Source organism: Arachis stenosperma, chromosome 7 (assembly GCF_014773155.1).
Source record: "Arachis stenosperma cultivar V10309 chromosome 7, arast.V10309.gnm1.PFL2, whole genome shotgun sequence".
Classification (NCBI taxonomy): Eukaryota; Viridiplantae; Streptophyta; class Magnoliopsida; order Fabales; family Fabaceae; genus Arachis; species Arachis stenosperma.
The window spans coordinates 9,940,591-9,963,763 of NC_080383.1; the positions used below are offsets into that span (position 1 = coordinate 9,940,591).

At 32.1% G+C, this 23,173-nt stretch overlaps 2 protein-coding genes and 1 long non-coding RNA gene across 3 annotated transcripts; 1 reads left to right on the forward strand and 2 right to left on the reverse strand.

The window, feature by feature from the left end:
- Positions 1 to 6,062: 6,062 nt before the first annotated feature.
- Positions 6,063 to 7,248, reverse strand: LOC130941807 (MLP-like protein 31). The gene is made up of 2 exons (XM_057870406.1): positions 6,990 to 7,248; positions 6,063 to 6,515 (listed from the first exon to the last, which is right to left on the reverse strand). The coding sequence occupies exons 1-2, from the start codon at positions 7,174 to 7,176 to the stop codon at positions 6,244 to 6,246; spliced, it is 459 nt and encodes a 152-aa protein (XP_057726389.1). The 5' UTR covers positions 7,177 to 7,248; the 3' UTR covers positions 6,063 to 6,243.
- A 4,605-nt stretch (positions 7,249 to 11,853) lies between these two features.
- Positions 11,854 to 13,766, forward strand: LOC130940211 (uncharacterized). The gene is made up of 4 exons (XM_057868285.1): positions 11,854 to 11,918; positions 12,698 to 12,764; positions 13,401 to 13,466; positions 13,533 to 13,766. The coding sequence occupies exons 2-4, from the start codon at positions 12,723 to 12,725 to the stop codon at positions 13,647 to 13,649; spliced, it is 225 nt and encodes a 74-aa protein (XP_057724268.1). The 5' UTR covers positions 11,854 to 11,918; positions 12,698 to 12,722; the 3' UTR covers positions 13,650 to 13,766.
- Positions 13,767 to 18,952: 5,186 nt separating this feature from the next.
- LOC130940771 (uncharacterized) lies at positions 18,953 to 21,707 on the reverse strand. Its single transcript, XR_009070405.1, has 4 exons — positions 21,416 to 21,707; positions 19,845 to 20,056; positions 19,568 to 19,627; positions 18,953 to 19,297 (listed from the first exon to the last, which is right to left on the reverse strand). It is a non-coding gene; the product is annotated as an uncharacterized LOC130940771 (long non-coding RNA).
- Between the last annotated feature and the right edge of the window lie 1,466 nt (positions 21,708 to 23,173).

Sequence of the window (23,173 nt, forward strand, 5' to 3'; positions counted from 1 at the left end):
AAGTCCCGGGGCTGATCATCGTTGTTGTCTTCTTGCTTCGACTCTCGCCATCAACTTTCTCTTCCTCGTCAGCTTCCTTCGCGCAACCAGAAGCTGGTCTCTGATTTAGTGAGTTTTAATAAATTTTCCTGTTCTTTCTTTTTCAATTTTATTGTTGTAATTCATCACTGCACTTTGATTTTGTTGCTGAAATTTATTGCTGAGAATATCACTGAACTAGATTTTCTGTTGCTGAAAATCATCACTAACATGAATTTGTTATTGATTATCATCACTGAACCTTGAATAATTTATTATTGAGCTGGAATTTTCTATTTACATTGTGTTTGGATTGAACCTAATTAATTGTGACCATATGTATATTTCAGTCTAGAAGTTGGATTAATGGTTTATTTAGATAGATATGTTTTGGGGATGCTGAACAGTACTTGTACAAATTGTTGCTGCAAGCATAAAATTTAATATTAATTTGTTATTCGTTTATATTCTCATATAAAGAATTACAATGGTAGAATCAGCATTGTGTGAGCATATTATGTATTGTGAGATATTTTGGTGATTAGCTAACATACTATTTGAAGTCTATCTAAAGGTAGACAAGACACGATAATTGTTTTTTGGAACTTTATCCAGGCATGTTCTTTGGTTGTTGACATGAAGCTCTGTCCATTAAGCTCTAATGGATTTTCACTTTTAATGGTTTATTATTTTGGTACACAATTAATTTTAATATTATGTCAACATTTTCAAGAAATCAATTGCTTCATCTTAAATAATGTGTTCTGCTTTTGTTATCCTGAATACACTAAGGTAGCGTTTGTTTTCGGGGGCAGGACACGGAGACATGGACAACACTTGTTTAAAAAGTGTTTGGAAGTAGAGACATGGACAATGGACATATTGTCTCCGAGACAGTTTTTTATACTTTTGTGTCTACTCTTTCACGAAGGACAATGATGGACATGGAATTTGGAAGAGTAGACACGGACAATTTTATAAATTTTATTTTCCTTTTTTTCCACCATTACCCCTTCTTATTTTTCCTATTGCGTTGTTCATAGATACTTTTTCTTCCTGTTCTTTCTCTATCTCTTTCTTTTTCAGGTACTCTCTCTTTTTTTGTAGAATTTTTTATTGGGGGTAGATAATTCTTTTCTTTTTATCGTTTTACTTCAATACCATTTTAACCTTATATTATATTATTTGATTTGTAATAAAAATAATAACAAAAATAATTAATCTTAAAACTTTTGAAAGATAAATATTATCAAAAGTAAAATTGATCTTTTAAAATGTTAAAAAATAATTTATAAATTGTAATTGATTTTATATAATTTAAAGAAAAATCAGTTTTTAGATTAAAAAAAATAGTTTTTTTAAATAAAAATAGATTTTTATATGCAAAAACTAATTGTTTTTTTATGTAAAAATAAATTTTTTTAAAATAAATTTTTTATTTAAAATTAATTTAGCTTATTAATTTAAACAAAATTTTTTATTAATCAAATTCAAATTTATTTTTTTGTTAATCTTAACCATATGTATTCCTACATATTAATAATAAATTTTAAAATAAAATAATTATATTTATAAATTTTATTTTAATATAAATACTAATATATTTTTTATTAAAATTTTTTGCCTCTTCAAATATTTTTTTCAAGTTCCGTCTGTACTCCTACGTACTCTCATTTTTTATTAAATTAATTTGTATTGATGTAGAAAATTTAAAATCGCAGGGCTATTTTAGTCATTTCATATAATATTTTAGTCTTGTCCATGTGTATCCAAACATAATACTAGACATTACATTAGTGTCTTGTCCATCGTATCCAAACACAATACACAAAAGATAATTTTTAGTGTTTCCGTCCTATTGTCTCCGTCTCAATGTCATGTACTGTCCTGTCTCTAAAAACAAACGCAGCCTAAGGGACAGTACAAAGACAACAAAGCATAGGAGTGCATTCAACAAATATAAGGGCCTGTCTCGATGCCTGAATTGGTTGAATTTGTAATTGATTATCGTCACTAAACCTTAAATTTGTTGTTGTTTTACTTAAATAATTACTTAAGGTAAATCTTTTTGTTGCTGAAAATCATCACTGAATTGAATTTGTTAGTGATTGAACCTTGAATTTGTGGTTGTCTTGCTGAATAATCACTGAGTTAATTTTTTTTTGTTGCTAAAAATCATCGAGTTGAATTTGTTATTGATAATCATGACTGAACCTTGAATTTGTTGCTGTCTTTGCTCAAATAATCAGCTAGCTCCTTTAAACTTTTACAGCATGACTTTGTAGTTAATGTATTTTGTACTGTGTTCTTTCATCATTGTAGCTTGTGCCTTTGAATCAAATGAAAAAATATGCAACGAAATCTCCCCGCAAAAGTGAAGGTGGCAGCAGCTCTAAAGAGATTGAAGATCCTTGACATCCATTGCTGCAACACAGGCAAGCAGCTTTGAATAGAGTGAAAGGTGATGTGCGGAAAACGATCCGACACAAAACTCACCGGCAAGTGTATCGGGTCGCATCAAGTAGTAATAACTCACAAGAGTGAGGTCGATCCCACAGGGATTGATGGATTGAGCAACTTTAGTTTAGTGGTTGAATTAGTCAAGCAAACAAGTGTTGATTGTGTGAAATTATGTTGACAGGAATTAAATTGCATAGAATGTAAAGGGGAGTGGGTGATTTGCAGGAAATTAAAGGGAACAAAAAGAAAAAGAGCTGAATCTTAAAGTGCAAGTAATGTAAATTGCAGAAACTTAAAGTGCAAGAAATATAAATGACTTGAAAAATAAAAGGGGAATGGGAATTGGATCTGTAGGAATTAAACAAGGAAAAGCAAAACTCAACAGAACGAAGAGTAGTTGATGGAATTAGTTGAACCGGATCTCAAACTAAAAGGAAAATAAGCTTGGTGTAGTAATTAAACAAGGAAATTAAAATGGAAACCAATAAATCTCAGGACCCAAGAGACTAGATAACTAAGTCTAGATCTCAATGCCTTCCTAGATCCAAATTCAGAGAGCAAATGCAAAATTAAAGAAGAGATCAATGTAGAAATGTAAATCCAAGTTCAATTTCCAGAAGTTGTAATAAGAAAAACAGAGAGATCTCAAGGTGAGATTGAGACAGAATTTCCTCAATTCTTCAACACCCAAGACTCAAGACAAGTGTAGATGAAATTGAAAACAAGAAAACTAAGAGGAAGAGAATTCAATTCTCCTTCCCCAAGACTCAGAATCTCAAAATAGCTCAAAACCCAAAAGCTCTCTACTGTGAGTACTATGAAAATTCTCAAAGAAAACTCTAAAAAGAAAAGCTCGAAAAGGAAAAGCTCCTCTAAAACTTCAAATCCTAAGCTATTTATACACTTTCTTCAAATGATCATTAAGCCTTGAATTGGGCCTTTAGTCTTGATGGAATTGGGTTGATAGTAGCCTCCGTTGATTGCTCTTGGTGTTGGAAAGAAATCCACTTGTGAACCGGGCCATGAACCATTCACGTTTGAGTCAACGTTTGAGGCAAACGTTGACTCAAACGTCCCTTGTGTGAGGCATTATGCAGATAGCCCATTTGCTGTCATCCACGTTGAGCCAACGTTTGAGGTCAAACGTGGCTCATCTAAACCATCAATCAAGGGTGCTCTTCCATGCTCTTTCTTGCCAAAATGTAGCCAATGTTTGACCTCACATTTGAGGCAAACGTTGCTGTGCCCAGGGGTGATCTTCTTAGCTTTTATGGCGCCAACGTTTGACCTCACGTTTGAGGCAAACGTTAGCGCAAACGTTGGGAACATTGCCAGTTTCGGAAGCTTGAACGTGCTGTCCACCCCATACTATTATACATTGTTGGAAAGCCCTGAATGTCTACTTTCCAATGCCGTTGGAAGTGCATCATTTGGAGCTCCACAGCTCGAGTTATACTCCGTCAAAGGTGCAGAGGTCAGCTGGCCTTACTACAGGTTGGTGTCATGTTTGTTTATGCACTTTTCGGGGCAGTTTTCTCCCTCAATTTTTATATCCACCATGTAGTGCCATATATGCTTGGAAAGCTCTCGATTCCTATTTTACAATGCTTTTGGAATCACCTCATTTGGAGCTCTGTAGCTCAAGTTATTTTCGTTGGACGTATACCCCTTCAGGCTGTGGGGAGCAACGTTTCCAGCAACATTGGAGCACCAACTTTGGCTCCAACATTGCTTTCCTTTGCTTCCTTTCATGGCCTTCTTGCTGCCTCTTTCTTCAACCTTCCTTCAAGCCCTTTTGGTCACCTATCATCAATCAACAATTGCATCAAAGCTATGCTATAATCATGAGAGTTCTTCTTCTTCTTGATATATAAGCAATTATTGCACAAAAACTCATGAAAATGCATCAATTTATCCATGGTTGATTGAATCTAAGGAAACATGAAATTCCACCCAAATGGCTTACTTGTGGCTCAAGAAAGTGCATAAAACCCTATGAAAATCAAAGAAAAAGACTAGTAAAACTAGGCTAAGATGACTTGTCATCAAAAGGCTCACTTGACTGCTGGCATTTAGATCCATCGTGATTCCACCATTCTATATATTTTAATGAATTAATAACAAAAGATTGGAAAAATTGGCAAAACATAGGCCAAATATTTAATATCCACTGTACTATAGGCATGATTCATTGTTGTAGTAGAAGTTATCTGTATTCTGTAATGTATTATCTTAAGGAAGCTTATCCTCATATAGCAAAGGTTAAATTCATACATGTAATCAAAGTATGATCTTGGTCAAATACATTTGAACTTTTCCCGTCAATTTTCATTAGTTTTAATCAAAACTCTAGTATATAGATTGATTCATTTGTGAAATATAAAAACAGAATCATATGAAGCATGTAACATTATTAGTTCAATTCAAAATGATACATGATTCTTGTTCATGGTGTTAGCTTGTCATTTAGTTGGGAAAGAAGTGAAGAACTATAAAAACTCCTTTTTGTGCTGAGGTTTCAACAATACTTATAATCAAATAGAAACTCAGAATAAATTGTATTAAGAATCAGATGATATATGTTCTCTTCTCTTTATCAATTATAACAACAACATTAGTACTAGTCTTTTTCAAAAGAACTAACTAAAAAAAAAAGAAAATATAACATAATCAAAATAAAGATATTAAAATGAGTCAAGGAAACACCAAATTATATGAATTGCTGCAAGTTCTTCTTTAATATCTACATTGCATATACAAAACTTCAAGATACAAATATGCATGACAACTATAAATTCAAATTCTAACCATGGCACAAGATCAATTGTTTGCACAGAAATTCATTAATTTTGTACTTCAAATTCAACAATGGCACAAGTGGCACACCCACTGAGCCATTTTGCTTAATCATCCTTAACTCTATTTCAAAACAATAATACAAGTAATAGAACTTCTTCGGCAACAGCACCCACAATCATCTCATCATCATCATCATTAATCACTAAAACTAATCAGCACCCTCAACAACATTCTTGCTATAATAATGGTTCTAATATTCTTCGTCAGCATTCCTCTGTCTTCAATTACCACGCCCCATCAAGGTCAGAAGACACACACTAAATAAAATTACAGAAGATTTACCGGAAGAAAGAGCGGAGAACGGCGAAGAGGCTGACGGACGAGCTGTGACAAAGACCGGCAAAAATGCTGCTGCAATGGCGATGAAGACCGGGCTGAAGGCGGCGACGTTCAGGCTGCAAAGAGGGAAGGTGATGACTTTGCCTCAGCCCTCAGGCGGAGACGGCAACTTTGCGATGAGGCCATGAGATTGAGAGACTGCGGCGGTAAGAGGGGAGAATCGGCGAGAGGAAAAAAAAAATCTAAAATGAACCGTTTATGACCACAAATAAAAAAGAAAAGAAAAAAATCGGTTAAAAATGAACCGCATTTGGTTTGATAAATGCTATGTGTCAAAATATTAATGGATAAAAATAATGTGTCTTTAAAAAATGATGTTTTTTGTATCTTTATCTAAGTGGTGTCCTTGTAGTAAAAGCAAACATGAATGGATAACAACAACTACGTATTTTAAATTACAAGAACTCCCCATTTATTGTGATGCATCATTCAATGCATTCAACAAGATCGTTAACAAACTTAGAAAACAAGTTACATTTCACTCAATTCAAGCAATCGAAACCAACATTATTGACATAAACACACTTAACATTTAACCAATCACATTATTATTTTGTATAGTTGGAGCTATGCCTTGAGAAGATGAGCAACAATATCCTTAGAACTTTTGTAACAAAGTTCCACAAAGCCATATGGAACTTCAACATCATCGTCAATCTTCTCATATTCAAAAGTCCATTTAATACAACTATGTTCATCATCCTTCTCAGTCACTTGAAGGGTTATCTTAAGGTCCTTATAGTGTTCATTGACATCATCATCAAAGATTTTGTACGTGATTAACTTGTTCTCCTCATCAAGAACTTCAATTCTCTCCTTATATGTAATGACCTTACCATCTGCGTTTCACACGTACAGTCAATTAAAATGAGCATAAGTTTTTGTTTTTGTCCCAAATAAAAAAAACTACGAGATTAGATTAGATATAGTTTTTTAAGATTTAAAAATGACAAATTTATAAATTTATCACTATCATTTTTTAACTAATATAAGCTAATTTTTTAAAATTACTTTTTTATTTTAAAATTTAAATTCTGAATTTTAATTTTTAAATTTTAAATTTTAAATTATAGATTCAAAACACTAAATTTTAATCCTAAATTCTAAATCATCTAAAAAATGAATAAAAGAATTTTACAATAAAAATTTTATTAATATGAACTAACTAATAAAAATTTTATATTAATAAACTATTTCTCGTAGATTAAAAGATTGTGTATGGATTTGTTAGAGACCAGATTGATTGTTACTATAATTGTTGATATTTTTAGTTATTTATATTCAGAACTTAATTAAAAGCTAAATTAAATTACCTACGACAGAAGTCCATTGTTTAACCGAATGAGTGCAGTGCCAGTCATCACCTTCATGCAATTTGGCTCCTTGGATTCTTCCACAAATGTTTTGAACTTTGTGGAATTGCTTTGCCAAAACATCGAAGAACTTTGCAGCTGGAACTTCGATCCCAACTTCAATACTAATTTTTCCAGAAAGATCCATGTTTCAAGAAAAGCAAATAATAATTATAGTTAATATGAAGCAAGATATTTTACTAGAATAATAATGAGAGATTTGGAAACATATTCAGCCTTATATAGGAAAAGAGGTATGCACTATATGGCTAAGTTGCCATCTCAATTATTGAATCGATAGAATAGAAAATTATTATATTAGTTGGCTTGCTCAATATTATTTCTTTTTATTAAAATGGAGTTTCTCAGTAAGCATTATTCTCCATAATATATTTAGCACGCACTGGTCTATTTTCAGTATAATCATAATAATAACAATACAACTATCTTACATATACATTAAAATCAGTCACTAAAATCAATCATTAATATAAAATATATGTTAAAATACAAAATAAATATTAAAAATAAATTAAATAACACATATATTTATTTATAAATACAAAATATATAATCGATTTGAGTAACTAATTTTAGTGTATAAATAATATTTTTGATAATTATATGACTAGTGATATATTTATCCTTATTTATTAATAAGAATATTATTTTTAAAACTGGTTTATAATTATAATACTTTTAGAAAAGTGATGTTATTAGTTATTTGCACACACCCTATTATTTAACATGCATTATAGATACTTTTTTTTAAAAGTAAAGGAAATCGATAAGCGATCTTGGAGATGATGGATTTCATAAGTTGATTTAAGGATAATAAATTTAATGTCACTACAAGAGAAATAATATTCTTGTTTTACAAATAATATTATTGGTTTACAAATATGACTCATGATATATTCTTGTTTTTTAATTTTAGGTTTTATATTCTTTTGAACACATGTTATGCATATTTATTAGAGTATGGACTTGAAATCTCTAGTCCAACCATAGTTAAAAAAACATAAGTTAAAGGGTTAAGTACAATTTTGGTCTCTAACATAAAGGTAAAAAATTTATTTTATTCTTGGTCTTTTTTTCGCTAAAAAATGGTCTCGAAGGTTTCAATTTGTTTTAAAATCGTCCTTTTCACCAAATTTTTTATTTTTATTACCATTTTACCCCTAATTAAAAAAATTATAAATAAAATAAAATAAAAAAGAAGGAAAGAGAACGAGAGGGGGAAGAAAGAGAATTTGGGGGGGGGGGGGGAAGAGCCGGGGGAGAAAGAGAGTCGCGAGGGAGGGGTGTGGGGGAAAGGTTGCCGTCGCACCGTCGCATGTGACGGAGAGTGGGGAATCTCCACGCTGCCGCCACTGCCGCTGCTTCCTCGTCGTTCTCGTTGCAATTCACGACGTCACCACCACTGTCGCAGCCCATTTCACGTGATCCGCCACCACCCACTACTAGAAAATTAGTTATTACAGACGGATATTTCCGACGGATTTTATCCCACTGAAATACAGACGAAATTTCAGAGAAATTTTTTTGTCGGAAAACAAAAAAAATAGATTAGCATAAATTACAGACGGAAAAGAGAATCCGTCTATAATTCTGTCGGAAAAATTAATTTTTTTTCCGTGGAATAGTTACAGACGGATTTTCCGTCTGTAATTAAGTAGACAAAACGATGCGTTTTATTAAATTATTACAGACGGAAAATCTGTCTGTAATTTAAAATTTTCCCTCTAAAATATTGAGTTACCCTAACTCACATCCTATCCTCTCGCGATGCATTCACACTTCACACTCTCCTTCATAGGAGCTTCTTCCTATCCTCTCAGAACCCATCCTCTCAGATCCTATCCTCTCAGAGCTTCTTCCTCTCTCCGTCCACGTTTTCTCCATCACAGGAGCTTCTTTCACCGCCGCCGCTTTCTCCATCGCTCCGTCCATGATCTCATCACTGACAGCAACTGCCATTCGCTGGTCATCCTCATCCACCGGTTCAGGTATGGTTTTGCATGGCTTTTAATTTTTGAATTCTTCTCATTTGAAATCATAGTTCCTGTGCTGTTCAGGTATGACTTCAGGAATCGAAACCATTACACACTAACAAACCAACAAACCCTAGCAACAACATTATTAATCTTACTCTCACTTTGTAAACTTGTCTGTCTCTTCGAACCCTAGCTTTTCTTTCAAGACGGTTTATGTATTTATTTATTTATTCACTCCCTGTTTCAATTTAATTTTGAATGATTTTTGTCTTCAGGAAGTGCAGCAATTAGAATCTTCTCTGGTTAGATTTTCATTGTGGTGTATAAACGGTAGATGATAAAATTTGTACATTTGTGGTGGTTCTGCTTTGTTGTGCTTCAAAATCTCCATCTTTTTCCCATTTGCTGCTTGTGATCGATATATCATTCCTTCAAATAAATACTTGTTAGTTGTAATGTGTGCACCTGCATGGCTTCTACTTATTTTGATGGTGTTAACTTTCATGTTTATGTTGGATATAATGTTATAATATATTCATGTCTATCATGTGTTCGACGCAATGTCTCTAAGGGCCTTATCATGCTCCTTTCTTTCCTTTTTCTTTTTTTTTTTAGGTTAAGCATAACTTTGTCAAGAATTTTTTGTCTGAATATATTGTCAGGACATGCATTTATCGCAAGAAAACTCGGCGCGGATCTTCAGCATTCATGGAAAAGGAGATACCTTTTATAGGAATATTAAGCAATAAGGCTGAACAAAATCCAGGTTTCCATTCAATTGAACTACTTTGATTGCTACTCCCTTTGTGTTTTTCTATTCTTCTACCGATAGAGTTAACCATCTCGTTTCCATCGCGTAAGTTGCTAACTGTGGTATTTCATACAATCAATGCCAATTTCCATCTGTGACTGCACCATTTTGGACATTTTCTCAAATTAACTGCTTACTTGTTTCTCCCTCTCAAATTAAAACATTTTTAGGCCTGGTGTGTGGGGAAATGAAGGTGGTCAAGTGCAGTAATCCAGATTCTTGTAAACTCGTATAACTCATATGAGATGAACCAACAAGTTCAAACTGAAGTAGCAATGCTTTCTGAAACGGTATAAATCTTTTATTTAGTACACTCTCTCTAACATGAAAGTGAAAGTGCATAAACTGTTTTCTTTTATGTAATGGCTTTGCTATATTTAAGTTCATTTGACGATTACAAATCACTTTCATCACCATGTTCCTGATTCAGCACTAATATCTTCTCTTTTCCTTCTGTTTTGCTTTTTAATTTTACAGGGTGATTACATCAAAGATTTGTAGCTGTAATTACATCTATATCAGTTTCTAATTTCACACACTGTTCTTGGATTCATTTCTTTCTTCCCCCAATTCTGTGATATTTTTTTTTAATCTATTCCAAGTCGAACTTTGCTCCATGGTTTTTTCATTCTTTGTTTCTCTGTAGATTGATAACTTTGGATCTATAATCTGCTTATTGTAGTTAAAACATGATTTGATTCCACTGATCTAACACCACACCAAAATTGCACTGCATTATCATGTTACTGCTGGAATGGATAATTTAATAGCTTTCTCGAAGTCCTGCTTCTGATTCATATTGATTATTGATTATCATGATTTAATAATGAATTATGTTACCTTGATCCAGGGTTGCAGTAACTAGAACACCTCTTTCAACCTATGATGCCACCTTATGCAGCACTTTATTCACCTGGAGGGGTTTATACTCATCCTGCCATTCCTATTGTAAGTCTAGCTACTTTCATGCAATTTATTTAATGGTTTATGAAAAATTGGACCTTGTCTTGTTCATTGCCCATGAATGTTTGGCTTCTACTATAATGATATCAATCAATAGTTCACAATAGGATAAGAGAAACTAATATACTGAAATGTCAAATGTTGATAATGAAATTTAATTTTGATGATGATGTTGAAATTTAGTAGTCCTATATATATTTTTCAGCTTTTGATTTTTGTAATTTGCAATGCAGGGGACCATGTGGTTCTGATTTGATGTAAATGTGAGTCTATGTTTTTGTTCTTTTAGTTCCATTTTTCTTGAAGGTGAGGATATAAATATGAGCATTTCACATGCTGCTGATTCTATTGGTTTGAAAGAGATACCAAGATATGAAGTTAAAATTATTGAGGAGGATGACTGGATGAAAGGAGCTCAGGTCAGTTTGCTTCTTTTCTAGATCAATATCATGAAGTTGTTCTTGTGTTGCTTTAGAAGATTGATCTAATATCTACGCAACTTCCTTGCTATTGAAGTTCTGCATTATTATACTATATTCACATTTCTTCAGCCATCTAGTCTCTGTTCTATGATATTTGGCAAAGTTTTTCATGAGAAAAATGTCTTGGTATGCCTTTCACTCGAAGCCAGAGTAGCTGAAATTTTTGGGTGTATCTTCTAGTGTTTCTGTTCAAATCAATTTTGGAAGGGCATGAGTGAAAATCAGACAGGTTCATCTTTTATGAACTAGAAATCGAGTCAATGAGGCAATGATGCTCTTTATGAAATCGAGTTAGTCCTGTGTTCTAGCTGTTAAATACTAACTGCTAATTGTTTGGTTTCTGTTTAATAGCTATTAAATTTACTGCGTTCTTTACTTAGCATTCTTATTCGGGGAATGATCACTTATTCATATTATGGAAAACTGTCAGTGCGAGAATGCCTTTGGTGTACAGTAGAGTTCATTTTCATTCTTACTTTGTTTCCTTGAACATCTCTGTGTGGAAAGCTAAATATTATAACCGTCTCTATCATATTCACATATTTTAACTGTCTTTTTTTGGTTAATTGACAGAACATATGTCAGATATGAATTTGAATGTCTTCCTGGCTACATGAAGGGTCTAGCGACATGGGAGGTGAGGTTCTTTGTGTCTAATTAGATGTTTCTTTACAATTTAACTAGAAATGTTTCTTTATTTCGAACCACTCTTTCATTCTCACTCTCATTTCTTCAATGTTGTTGCTTCCCCCTTCTAACATTGTTCCTTTTTTACTATGTTTTTCATAAATTTATGCTCTTTTTCTTAATTATTGTTATTATTTTTCAGCGGTTAAGAGCAATATATGAACTCGGGTGGGAGATAGAGCCTCTGGATTTGTCTTTCGTATCTGGGATTTTTTCATTTAGCAGACTTTGATCTTATGGCACTTGACAGGTATCTTTCTTAAACTCAAGTCTTAACCTTATATAATCTAAAGGGATGTGTTGCCCATTTATTGATAGGACCTGTCAATTCTTCTGTTCTATATGATGTTTCTGTGATTTCACTTTGGTTGAACACTACCTGTTTGTTTTATTGTCTGGATAAAGATTTGAAGTTATTTATGTTATTTGGTTGTTTTTCTTTGATTAGCATGTCATATTGAGCTTTGACTTCCTCTTCTTATGATGGATGATAGCACAAATTGCTATTAAGTAGTGGTATTTGTTGAAATTTGTATTCTTTTGAATCATTCTGTGCCTGCCAGCCAGCAGTGTTCTTTTCTGATTTTTTCCCCCTCCTAAGGAAAATCATATGGTGATGCCTGTCAATACATATGTTGTAATATCACATTAGTTTTACTGTTTTATGTCATTATTGGTTATGTGCTTTAAAATAGATGTGTGTCATACCACTTGTGTTTGTTCGAACAGGTTAAATTCTCCAACCACATTTGAAATGCCACTGGAGGTTTTGGGCCATGAATTGCAGTTTACTCAGGTATATTTATCTTTTTCAAGTATACCTTCTATAACTATCCCATTTTGTTGAGAGGAAGGTACTTTGAAGAAGGTGTTCTTTATGGAACTGGTGAACAGAACTTGCATTATATATATATATATATATATATATATATATATATATATATATTAAATAGTCTTAATGCAGGTAGATTAATAATAGCTAACACCTTTGTTCGTTTAGTATATTGAAGTTACATTTTCCTTTAAGCCGAGCGAGGTTTGCCTTAGTTGATATGATTTATGTCAGGCAAGCTGAAATTTTGTACAAGTAAAAACCTTCTTGAGTAGTATCATTGGTGTAGAAGAGGCTCATATTGTTGCCCTAGTGACTCTATGATTCTGCTCGATAAGTAGGTACTGTCGATATCCTCGGAAATGATTAGATATATACAATGCTATAGGGAAGAGTCCCCTTGAAAAATTTGCAAGTCATGATTGATAATTTTTCATGAGCTTAGAATTTTTATATTTTTTTACTTCGGGATGTTCTCTTGTTTCTTCTTTAGCTTCTAGGATTTGAATTCATTATTCGATTATTTACCCCCGAAGTTTTCCTTTTTCTTTTTCCTCTTTATCTATAAAATATTTGACAATGCCAATTTTGTTTTGTCAGGATCCCAATTCAAAGCACTTAGGAACAAAAGTGTGGGATTCATCACTTGTTTTTGCCAAATTTCTTGTAAGTTGTTGATCCTCCTAACATTTTCTGAACTGTCCTGTCATAAATATAATTTAGTTTTTTCAGGAACGGAATTGCAGAAAGGGAAGGTTTTCTCCAGCTAAACTTAAAGGAAAACGTGTAATTGAACTTGGAGCTGGCTATGGTGTTTCTGGTTTTGGTAATGTTACAAATGATTTTTAATGTTTGGTTAGCCTATTAATTAACTCGTCCTATATGGACTCCCTTATTGAAAATGTTATGTAAGTAACTAATAAGTTTTTAATCAGCTGCAATAATTACAATAAAAACTAAGAGAAAAAATGCTAAAAAAAATAAAGATTTTCTTTAATAGATAATTAAATACTTATTTAAGAGAATGTATTATTTTATTTTTATTAATTTTTAACATAAATTATATATTATTTTATTCTTTTCACACAAAAACCTCTTCATCATAGAATTATCTAACATTTTATACTTTTCGAGTGTCCCATTTGCTTCTTTTTAGCTGTGTAAGCAATGACATGAAGGATTAAAACAATTATTAGCTGTTGGTTGGATTCAAATTTTGTAACAAAGAATGTGAACTCTTCAAAATGTGTAGAACTACTTGCGCAAATAAAGCAAGCATTGGCGAGCTAATTGTTCAATGTGCATGCTTATTAATGCACAAAATGAGTTAAAATTAAACCCCACTTCTATAATAGTGTATTTTTTTTTTGAGTTATTTTTATTGAGAATTGAGAATATCTTCCTCTTTATTTCTTCTCTTGTTGTTAAAATTAAACCCCACTTCTATAATAGTATAATACCAACTTTCATAATTGATCAGCACAATAACCACCACCTATCACTTTCATAATTCTTCCTGATCCATTAGAACATCACAACTCAGAGTATTCAGGTATTGTTTTTTCTTGTATTGTTGTCTTGCATTGCTTTAAACTACTATGATCACATTTTCAATTACATATATGAAGTTCAATCCTGTCATTTAAAACTTAACTATATAGGAGATTTTAAGAACTTGGAGGTTAATTACTTGCAATTATCTAACCATTCTTGTCCATGCTTGGCTTTGCGTGTCAGGAACATTCTTGATCACATATTAATTTCTTGTTGCTATTTCATTTGGATTAATTTTTTGACAGCTTACAGATGTGTGTTGCTTTTTGTCATAATTAACACAGTTAAATATTAAAGCACTCCCAAGCTGCTCATGTCACCAACTTGTGGAGGGACTTCTCCAGTGAGTTGATTGTGGAAAAGATCAAGTGCTTCTAATTTCAATAGATTCCCAAGAGAAGACGAGATTTCACCTAAGAGATTGTTGTAACTGAGGTCTAAACTGATATAGAGATTTTTGGCATTTTTCAATTTCTGTTTTAATATGGAGAATAACACAGCTTTTAGTATGGTTGATAGTTTTAGTATGGTTAAAAAATATATTGAGGATTATAGTTGATGTATCAATACATTTTCTTTATGCTTTGAATTATATTGACTTGCTTGTTTAATATAGTACCTTTTTTTTAATTTGATAATACGATGAATTTGTTTATTTTTTGAAATATTATAAATATTCGAATATAAATTAGATAAAAATTTGTATTAAATTTATATTTATTTTGTATGAAAACAAGTTTATTTTGTAATTAGAAAAAGTAAAAAAAAATTCTATTTTACCTTACAGACGGATTTACAGACGGATTTTCTGTTTGTAATCATGATTTTCCAAAGTTTAAATTACAGAGGAAAAATCTGTCAAAAAATCCGTCTGTAATTACAGACGGAAAATCCGTCTGAAAATTCGTCTGTAATTACAGACGGAAAATCCGTCTGAAAATCTGCCTATAATTACAGACAAAAAATCCGTCTGAAAATCCGTCTGTAATTATAGGCGGAAAATCCGTCTGAAAATCCGTCTGAAAATCCGTCTGTAATTACAGACGAAAAATCCGTCTGTAAGTTTGTCGCCTTCAGGAAATGGAGGGAGAATTTACAGAGGGAAAATCCGTCGGTAACTGGTAAAAATCCGTCGGTAATTTTTCGACGGAAAAAAATCCGTCGGTAAATAATTTCCGACGAGGCTTTTACAGAGGGACAAAATCCGTCGGTAATTTCGTCGGTAACCAAAAATCCGTCTGTAATATATACCAAATCTGTCTGTAAATCTGTCTGTATTAAACCATTTTCTAGTTGTGACCACCACATTTCTCTCCTCTCCTCGCGATTCACAGTTTACGGCCGCATCCCCTCCTCTCCCACCACCGGTGCAGCCCTTTTTTTCTTTAATTTTTCTGTTTTTGCTTCTGCTTCTGGTTTTGCTCTGGTTGTTACTTTGATTTCATTATCCATTGTTGTTGTTAGTGTTGTTTTTCTAGTTGTTGTTGTTTCAACGTTGTTATTGTTTCACTGCTTCTGCTTTTTGTTTTTGGATTCTGCTTCTGCATGCTGCTTCTGCATTCTGCTTCTATTTCTGCATTTTGGGAAAGATAGGGAGGGTATTTTCATCCGAAAGATGATTTTTAAACAAACTAAAATCTTAAGGACCATTTTGTAGCGAAAAAAAGGCTAGGAACGAAATAAAATTTTCGACCTCTATGTTAGGAACCAAAATCGTACTTAATTCTAAATTAACGGTAAACGGAGAAATTTAAGGACAAAAACATAGAAAAATTATATATATATATATATATATATATATATATATATTTTAAACTCCTTTCTCTGATGTTGATTCTCTTTTTAAAAAGAAGAAAAATAATAGGAGAAAAAAACACAAAAAAGATGAAAAAAAACATAATAAGAATAGTGATGGTTTCAGTGGCTAAGAGAAAGGAGGGGTTGAATCTTAGCCCCCTTTTTTTTTATTACACTTTCTGGTCTTTGAGGAGACTTTTCTGTTTTTGTCTCATCCCTAGCCACGAGACTTTTTACTTTTGTCTCGTCACTTGGCACGAGACATTTTTTATTTTAGCTCCTGTGCAGGCTGCAGCAGAAACAGAAATGAAAAAGTAGAGAGAGAAGATTACACCCAAATATATCCTGGTTCAGCTGCTAAGTGCAATGCAGCCTACATCCAGTCTCCATCACAACAATGATGGAATTTCACTATAATCGTCCAGATTACAAATTGTAAAGTGCTAACCCAACTTACAAGGGGATTCCCACAGAATCATGAAACACAACATAGATGAACAAAGGAACTCTAAGGATATCTATGGCTTTTTCTTTTAATTTTGCACTCTCTGCCTTTTTCCGCTCTATGGCTTTTTCATACAAACCTCACTGTTTGCCTTTTTCCATGAGACTCAAGACATGACAAAATTAAACAGAAAAATTACAAAACAGAATACATTGAAGGAGAAGAAAATCTATAAGCTTAGGTAGCTATGAGACTTCTATGCCTTGCACTCTCACTTTCTTCCCTTGAATCAAACCGTGACTGTTCACTTCTTTTATAGAGAATAGAAGCCTTCACAGTTGAAACAAAACTAAGCTTAAACTTCTTTTCCTTCAAAAACAAATCCGGTTCGGCCACAGAGAGAGAAGAGGTAACTCATGCATAACCCAACATGCAAATACCTCTAGTTCTTCCTTGGTCATCACTCTTCATCAATCCGAGCGCTCCATCCTTGGCTTGCTCTCCAAGATGGATTTCTGGCCCTTGATGCTTCATGATGATGATGGCTTCAACTGCTCCAATCTCTGCCTCTTCCATCACTTCACCACTCTAGCTACTTCTTGTGGTGGTTGAGCAGAATCAGAGATAAGCCATGCCTCCAAGAATCTCCTCCTTGCTGGCCGAATCTCCTTCTTTCTTTTTGAGTATGAAAGATCCGAGATTACCTCACCAAATCTTACCACTTTTGGTGATAATCTCAACCACAGCATACTTTTCTTTTGTTATGTTTTCTTGCCATCATTAGTTCGATGGTCTTGAAGCATGCATCTTCTTCTTTCTTTTGGTTGCTGAACATAGCTTCCATTGTTTCCTGGACAATGACCAAAGGAGAAGAAGGAAAGAGATGAGAGAGAATAAGCAATCTTGGAAAAAAAGCAATTAAATGAGTTAAACCAATTAATTGGTAAAAGTTGCTTTTACTTCCCTTAGAGTGGCGTGTAGCAATGATGCCTTCAATCAAATCAATGTCAAATTCTCTCTCATGTTTCTAATGCTAGCAAATTAAGTTTTGAAATCCATCCCTTAACAAGAAATGGAATCCGTTGAAAGCATGGAGCCAAGCTTTCTTTTTAATTTGGTTTCGGACCAAGTTTGGAAACATTTATCAAAATTAATATTGGACTTGGTAGCAACACAATTTAATCTGTCCCAATTAGTAACATTTGTTTTCCTGATGAATTTTTGGATCATGCATAAAACAAATAGGAAAGCATTTTCAGCTTGGACTTGGATTAAGTTGGCCCAAGTAACATAAAAAATCAATTCAGCCATATTCATCATATATTATCAAAACTAAAGGCCGAATGTGATTGGACTTGCACCAGAAATTTGTTTTTCGGCCCAATATTAAAACCTGCATCACAAAATTATTAATTAACATATGTTTAATAAAAATCATATTAATAATTTTGTAATTGATTGTTTCAATAATATTTGTTCATCACAAATATTAATTTAGAGTTTTTCAAACTCATCAAATAGCAACAATAAAAAAAGAAAAAAATGTGTAATTCACAGGCATGCTTTAGAAAAGATGTTTTGGTAACCGCAGCTATTCCTCAGACAACAATAGTTTCAGGAACAGCCGCTAAATGGCCTCCACCATCTGCCACCCATGAAATAGTGGTTTTTAATGAAAAATATGATATATTAATTTCTCTAAAGGTTAAACTACTATAACATATCCAATATTCTTTAATCAAATGGCAAACGATATTTTGGGAACTAAAAGATAATCTACAAGAAACATTGATAAAATCGACAGTTAGGCTGTCAATAATATTAAAAATCAACGGTAAAGGTGGTTGCTATTAAACTTGTCAATTTTTTAAAATTCTAATAAAATCAGCGGCTTTCCAAGCCGTCGATATATAATAATTCAATAAATCGACAATTTTTCTATCTATAATATGAGTTTGAGAATTTTACCTGTTTAATAAAATCGACAGGTTTGCTATCGATATTATTATATAAAATCGACAACCTTTTTGTCGATATTTGATTTAATAAAATTGGTAAAACAGCCGTTGATATAATTATTAAAATATCAACAAGCATGTTGTCATTTTTTTTATTTCCTTTTGTCTATTTTAAATTTAAAAAGCGACAAGAATGTTGTCGATTTTAATAGTCATATATTTTTTTTTATTTGAAAAATAGTAGACAATTAATGCAAATAAACTTTTAAATATAAAAATAAAATTTATACTAAATATTAGATAACGAGACAACTAAACTTTTAAATATAAAAATAAAATTTATACTAAATATTAAATAATCAGTTTATAAACTTATCAAAATAATAAATAATCCTCTAACAACTAACATAAAGATTTAAGACAGCATAAATATGATAGTTCTATAGGCTATAGTATATAAACAGAATTACTTCTCCATTCTTAGTTGAGATTAGACATAATTTCATTTATTTCCATTTGCATTTTTCAAAAGCTTGTTTTACAACTTCACACTTCTCAGCATTATCCCGGATCCAATTCTTGTCTCTATCTCAAGCTCTCTAAGGAGTTATGTTAATGATGTTGCTGCTTCTTCTTTTGGCTTGCACCACTCTATTTTCTCCATTATCGAAATGTAAGAAGAAGCAAAGCAAGCTACAAGCTTCCACCAGGACCTTCTCCTCGATCTTCCCATCATTGGAAATCTACACCAACTTGAAAAGTTAAATAAACCTATGACATACTACAAAGAAAATAAATTCAATGCAAGTATACCTTATCTTCTGATATAGATATACCGTTGTGTTATGAACTATACCATAGGCAGAATATACATTATAAGCACTATCACAAACAAAGGTTTATATTGGAGATCTTGCAAACGGAAGCTTCAAAGAATTGTCTATATTGTATGCTATCATATGAAAAAATTCCAGTGTCTATGGAGACTCAAATCAACCTTTATTGACACTTACCACATATAAGGCTTTGCCTGCTTTTACAAATCCACGTGTGCCATCAATTGGATCAAGCACCTATAATTATTCAATGGACTCAGAATAAGTTCTGTGAGGAACATCATAATAAGATGTAACTTTATGAATTTTCAACATTAAAATTTAGTATATAAAGATCCTAGGAATCCAAAAATAGAAAACCGGGAACTCATCATCATTTACTGATGTATAGATATGCAATGTGAACAACCAGATCATGTTATAGTATTTGATTGAATTGGTTAGACATACACACCCAATACGTGGTTGGTTCTGATCCAAATAAAAAAGCATCTTTGCCTCCTTTATCAATTGCTTCCAGCACATCATCTTGTGTCAATGGTTTGGAATTGGGACTATCTATAACAATGATTGCATCAAGCTTGGAACCTGCTAAGTTTCTTGATCACAAGTAGACAGAGTCCTCCTCAGCCACCAGAGGTATTGAAGGGAACAGCTTGTTTAACTCTATGTTTGTAATAACACAAGATATATCACCAAGGTTTTCTGATTAATTTCTGATAAATGATTTCAAATGCAAGTGCTGCTCAGAAATACCAGGTTGGTTATATAAATATAACTGTATTGTTATAACTATTGTTAAGATATAGAGCGACTAATTCGCCTCTCTCACTATACAAGAAGCTATTGATGAATCGCATCGCATCTTCAAGTATGTTTCTCTCCACAACGATGTTACATATAAAGATGGAGATGATCATTCTTTTGATGAACATTGGCGTCAGTCGAAAACAGAGATGATTTCACCTACAAAGTGTTGTTTTAACAAAACATTTTGATGACGTTGGAGACTTATAAAGTGATAAAAATTTATCAGAAGTGTCAAAGTGTCTCGAATCTAAAGTTTTTTAAAGACCAATTTAATGTAATATAAAATTAAACCTAACACATAAGGCACACATAATAAAAGATAAAAATATCCTTTTATTATACATAACTCGATACGCTCAACAAGAAACCATTAACATACATGAAATAAGTTAACTCCATTCCAATAAAGGATGAATATATATATATACTTTAATTATAATGTTTGGGAGAGCTATGCCTTGTGAAGATGGTCACCAACTTCTATAGTACTCTTCTCTAAAAATTCCAAGTAGCCGTATGGAGTTTTAACATCCTCATTGATCTTCTCGTATTCAATAGTCCATTTAACACTAGCACTTTCGTTGTTTGTCTCAGTCACTTAAACATTGTCCTTAAAGAGTTTGTAGTTTTGACCGATATATCCATCAAAAAGGCTGTATTTAATCAACTTCTTCTCTTCATCGATGGCTTCAATTTTCTCTTTGAATGTAATTACTTTACCATATATTATTTTGCACAATAAATTAGTTAATTAAGATAAATAACCAAAGATAAAGAGATATCTTACTTCAAAAAATGCGATTATAACCAAAGCTTTATCATTTTAAGTTGAAAAAAATTATTATTAATTATTTGTAAGAAAATTTGATTATTTTAAATTGTAAAAGATTTTATAAAATTATATTGACTCTCTAAATATCAAAATATGAATAACATAATCAATATTTTCATACAAGTTTTAGTAATTTTACCATATAAAAAAATATTGTCTATATGTAATCTGAACAAAAAAAAAAAAAAAAGAAACTCATCTTAGGAATCACTTTTTAACTAAACTAAATTAAGCTAGATATAAATAATCTCACATAATTAATTATATAAAAAATTATTAGAAAGACGAATTTCATCAATTTTTTAGCTTTTTTAGATGAATCTCTCATTTACAATTAAAATAATGCAAATATAATTTCTATTAATGAAATAAAGCTTAATTACCAACTAGACAAGTCCAATTTTTGACCGAATCAGTGCAGTGCCAGTCATCACCTTCGTGCAAGTTGGCTTCATGCACTCTTTCACAAATGTTTTGGATATTGTGGAGTTCCTTTGCCAAAATGTGGAAGATCTTTGAAGCTGATACTTGGATCACAATTTCAACACTAATTTTACCAGATATTGCCATGTTTCAAGAAGAGCAAATAATTAATATGAAGCAATTAAGAGATAATGTAGAGATAGAGATCACTAGGAATGAGAGGTTGTAAAACAAGTTCAAGCCTTATGGAGACTTATATAGAAAAAGACTATATTGCCATATCAATCATTGATTGAAGAAAGATTTTTAGCTATAAGTAATTATTTATGTGCATCTATTTTAGATTCATTAAAACAAGCTGTGATTCATAAATCGACTCAGTTCGCCTGTAAAAACGGGTGATGAGTCAAACTAGCTAGTAAAATTCTGTCTTATTTAAAAATGGGTTAATTTAATTCTGTTCAAATAACTAATAAATTAAATAATTAAGTTCAAATTGAATAAATACGAGTTAGCTCGTCTGTCTATTTTTTGTTGTTTGATATATTAAGTGTAAAGAATTTATATTATGCACTTTGTTATTAGATTTATTTACTATTTTTTAGATTTTAAATAATTTATTATCAAAGTATATGAATATATGATATTTTTTATTGAGGTCTGCTACACATACAAGTCTTTTTGACTTACAAGTTGGTACATGCCCAACAAAAAACACGCATTACACTCCCACATTTAAGAGTAAATAAACGCATGTTATTCAACCACTTCCTGTTTCCAAAGCGCGCTACTCACCATGCATTATAAACGACTCTTCTTCTTCTTCCTCCATGAAAACGAGTTTCTTGCCAAATTTGAAGATAATGAAACTTCAGAAATACACGCAAATGATTACAGAAATACACTCAAACGATTACAGAAATACATCCAAAGGATTATAGAAATACACCTAAACGGTTACAGGAATTCACCCAAACGATTATAAAAATACACCCAAAGGATTACAAAAATACATCCAAAGGATTACAAAAACTACACCCAAAGATTTAAGAAATACACCCAAAATACACCTTATGCATAATTCAGAACTCTTTCTCTTTATCCTCCTCATATTCTACTGCTTCTTCTTCTTCAAAAACGATTTCAGAGCTTGATGTCAAAAAATAACGGAAATCGAGAATAACGAAGAAAGAAAATAGAGAGAAAAGCACGTAAATGAAGAAGGAGAAAGAGAAGGCAAGAAACGAAAGAAAAGAAAAAGAAGAAGAAGAAGAGGAAGAAGAAGGTGCAGTGAGTAACGATTGAAAAAGAAGAAAGAGAAGGCAAGAAACGAAAGAAAAGAAGAAAAAGAAGAGGAAGAGGAAGAAGAACGTGCAGCAAGAAGAAGAAGAACGTGCAGTAAAAACATGCAGTAATGGTTAAAGAAAGAGAAAGAGAAGGCAAGAAACAAAAGAGAAGAAGAAGAACGTGCACTTATAAAGACTCGTATAAAAAAACGCTTGTATGTGAAAAAATTCTCTTTTTATTTGTATGGATATTAAGTGAAAAAAATGCTAAAATTATGTAATAAATAAAAAAAAAAAAGAAAAAGAAGTGACACAAACGAATGTTCTACTTAACATACTCACTAATATAACCCTTTTTCATACAATGATTTTCTGTTAAACATCTTAATTTTAACAAGCTAAGTGTTCTTAACACACCCATTAATAAGACTC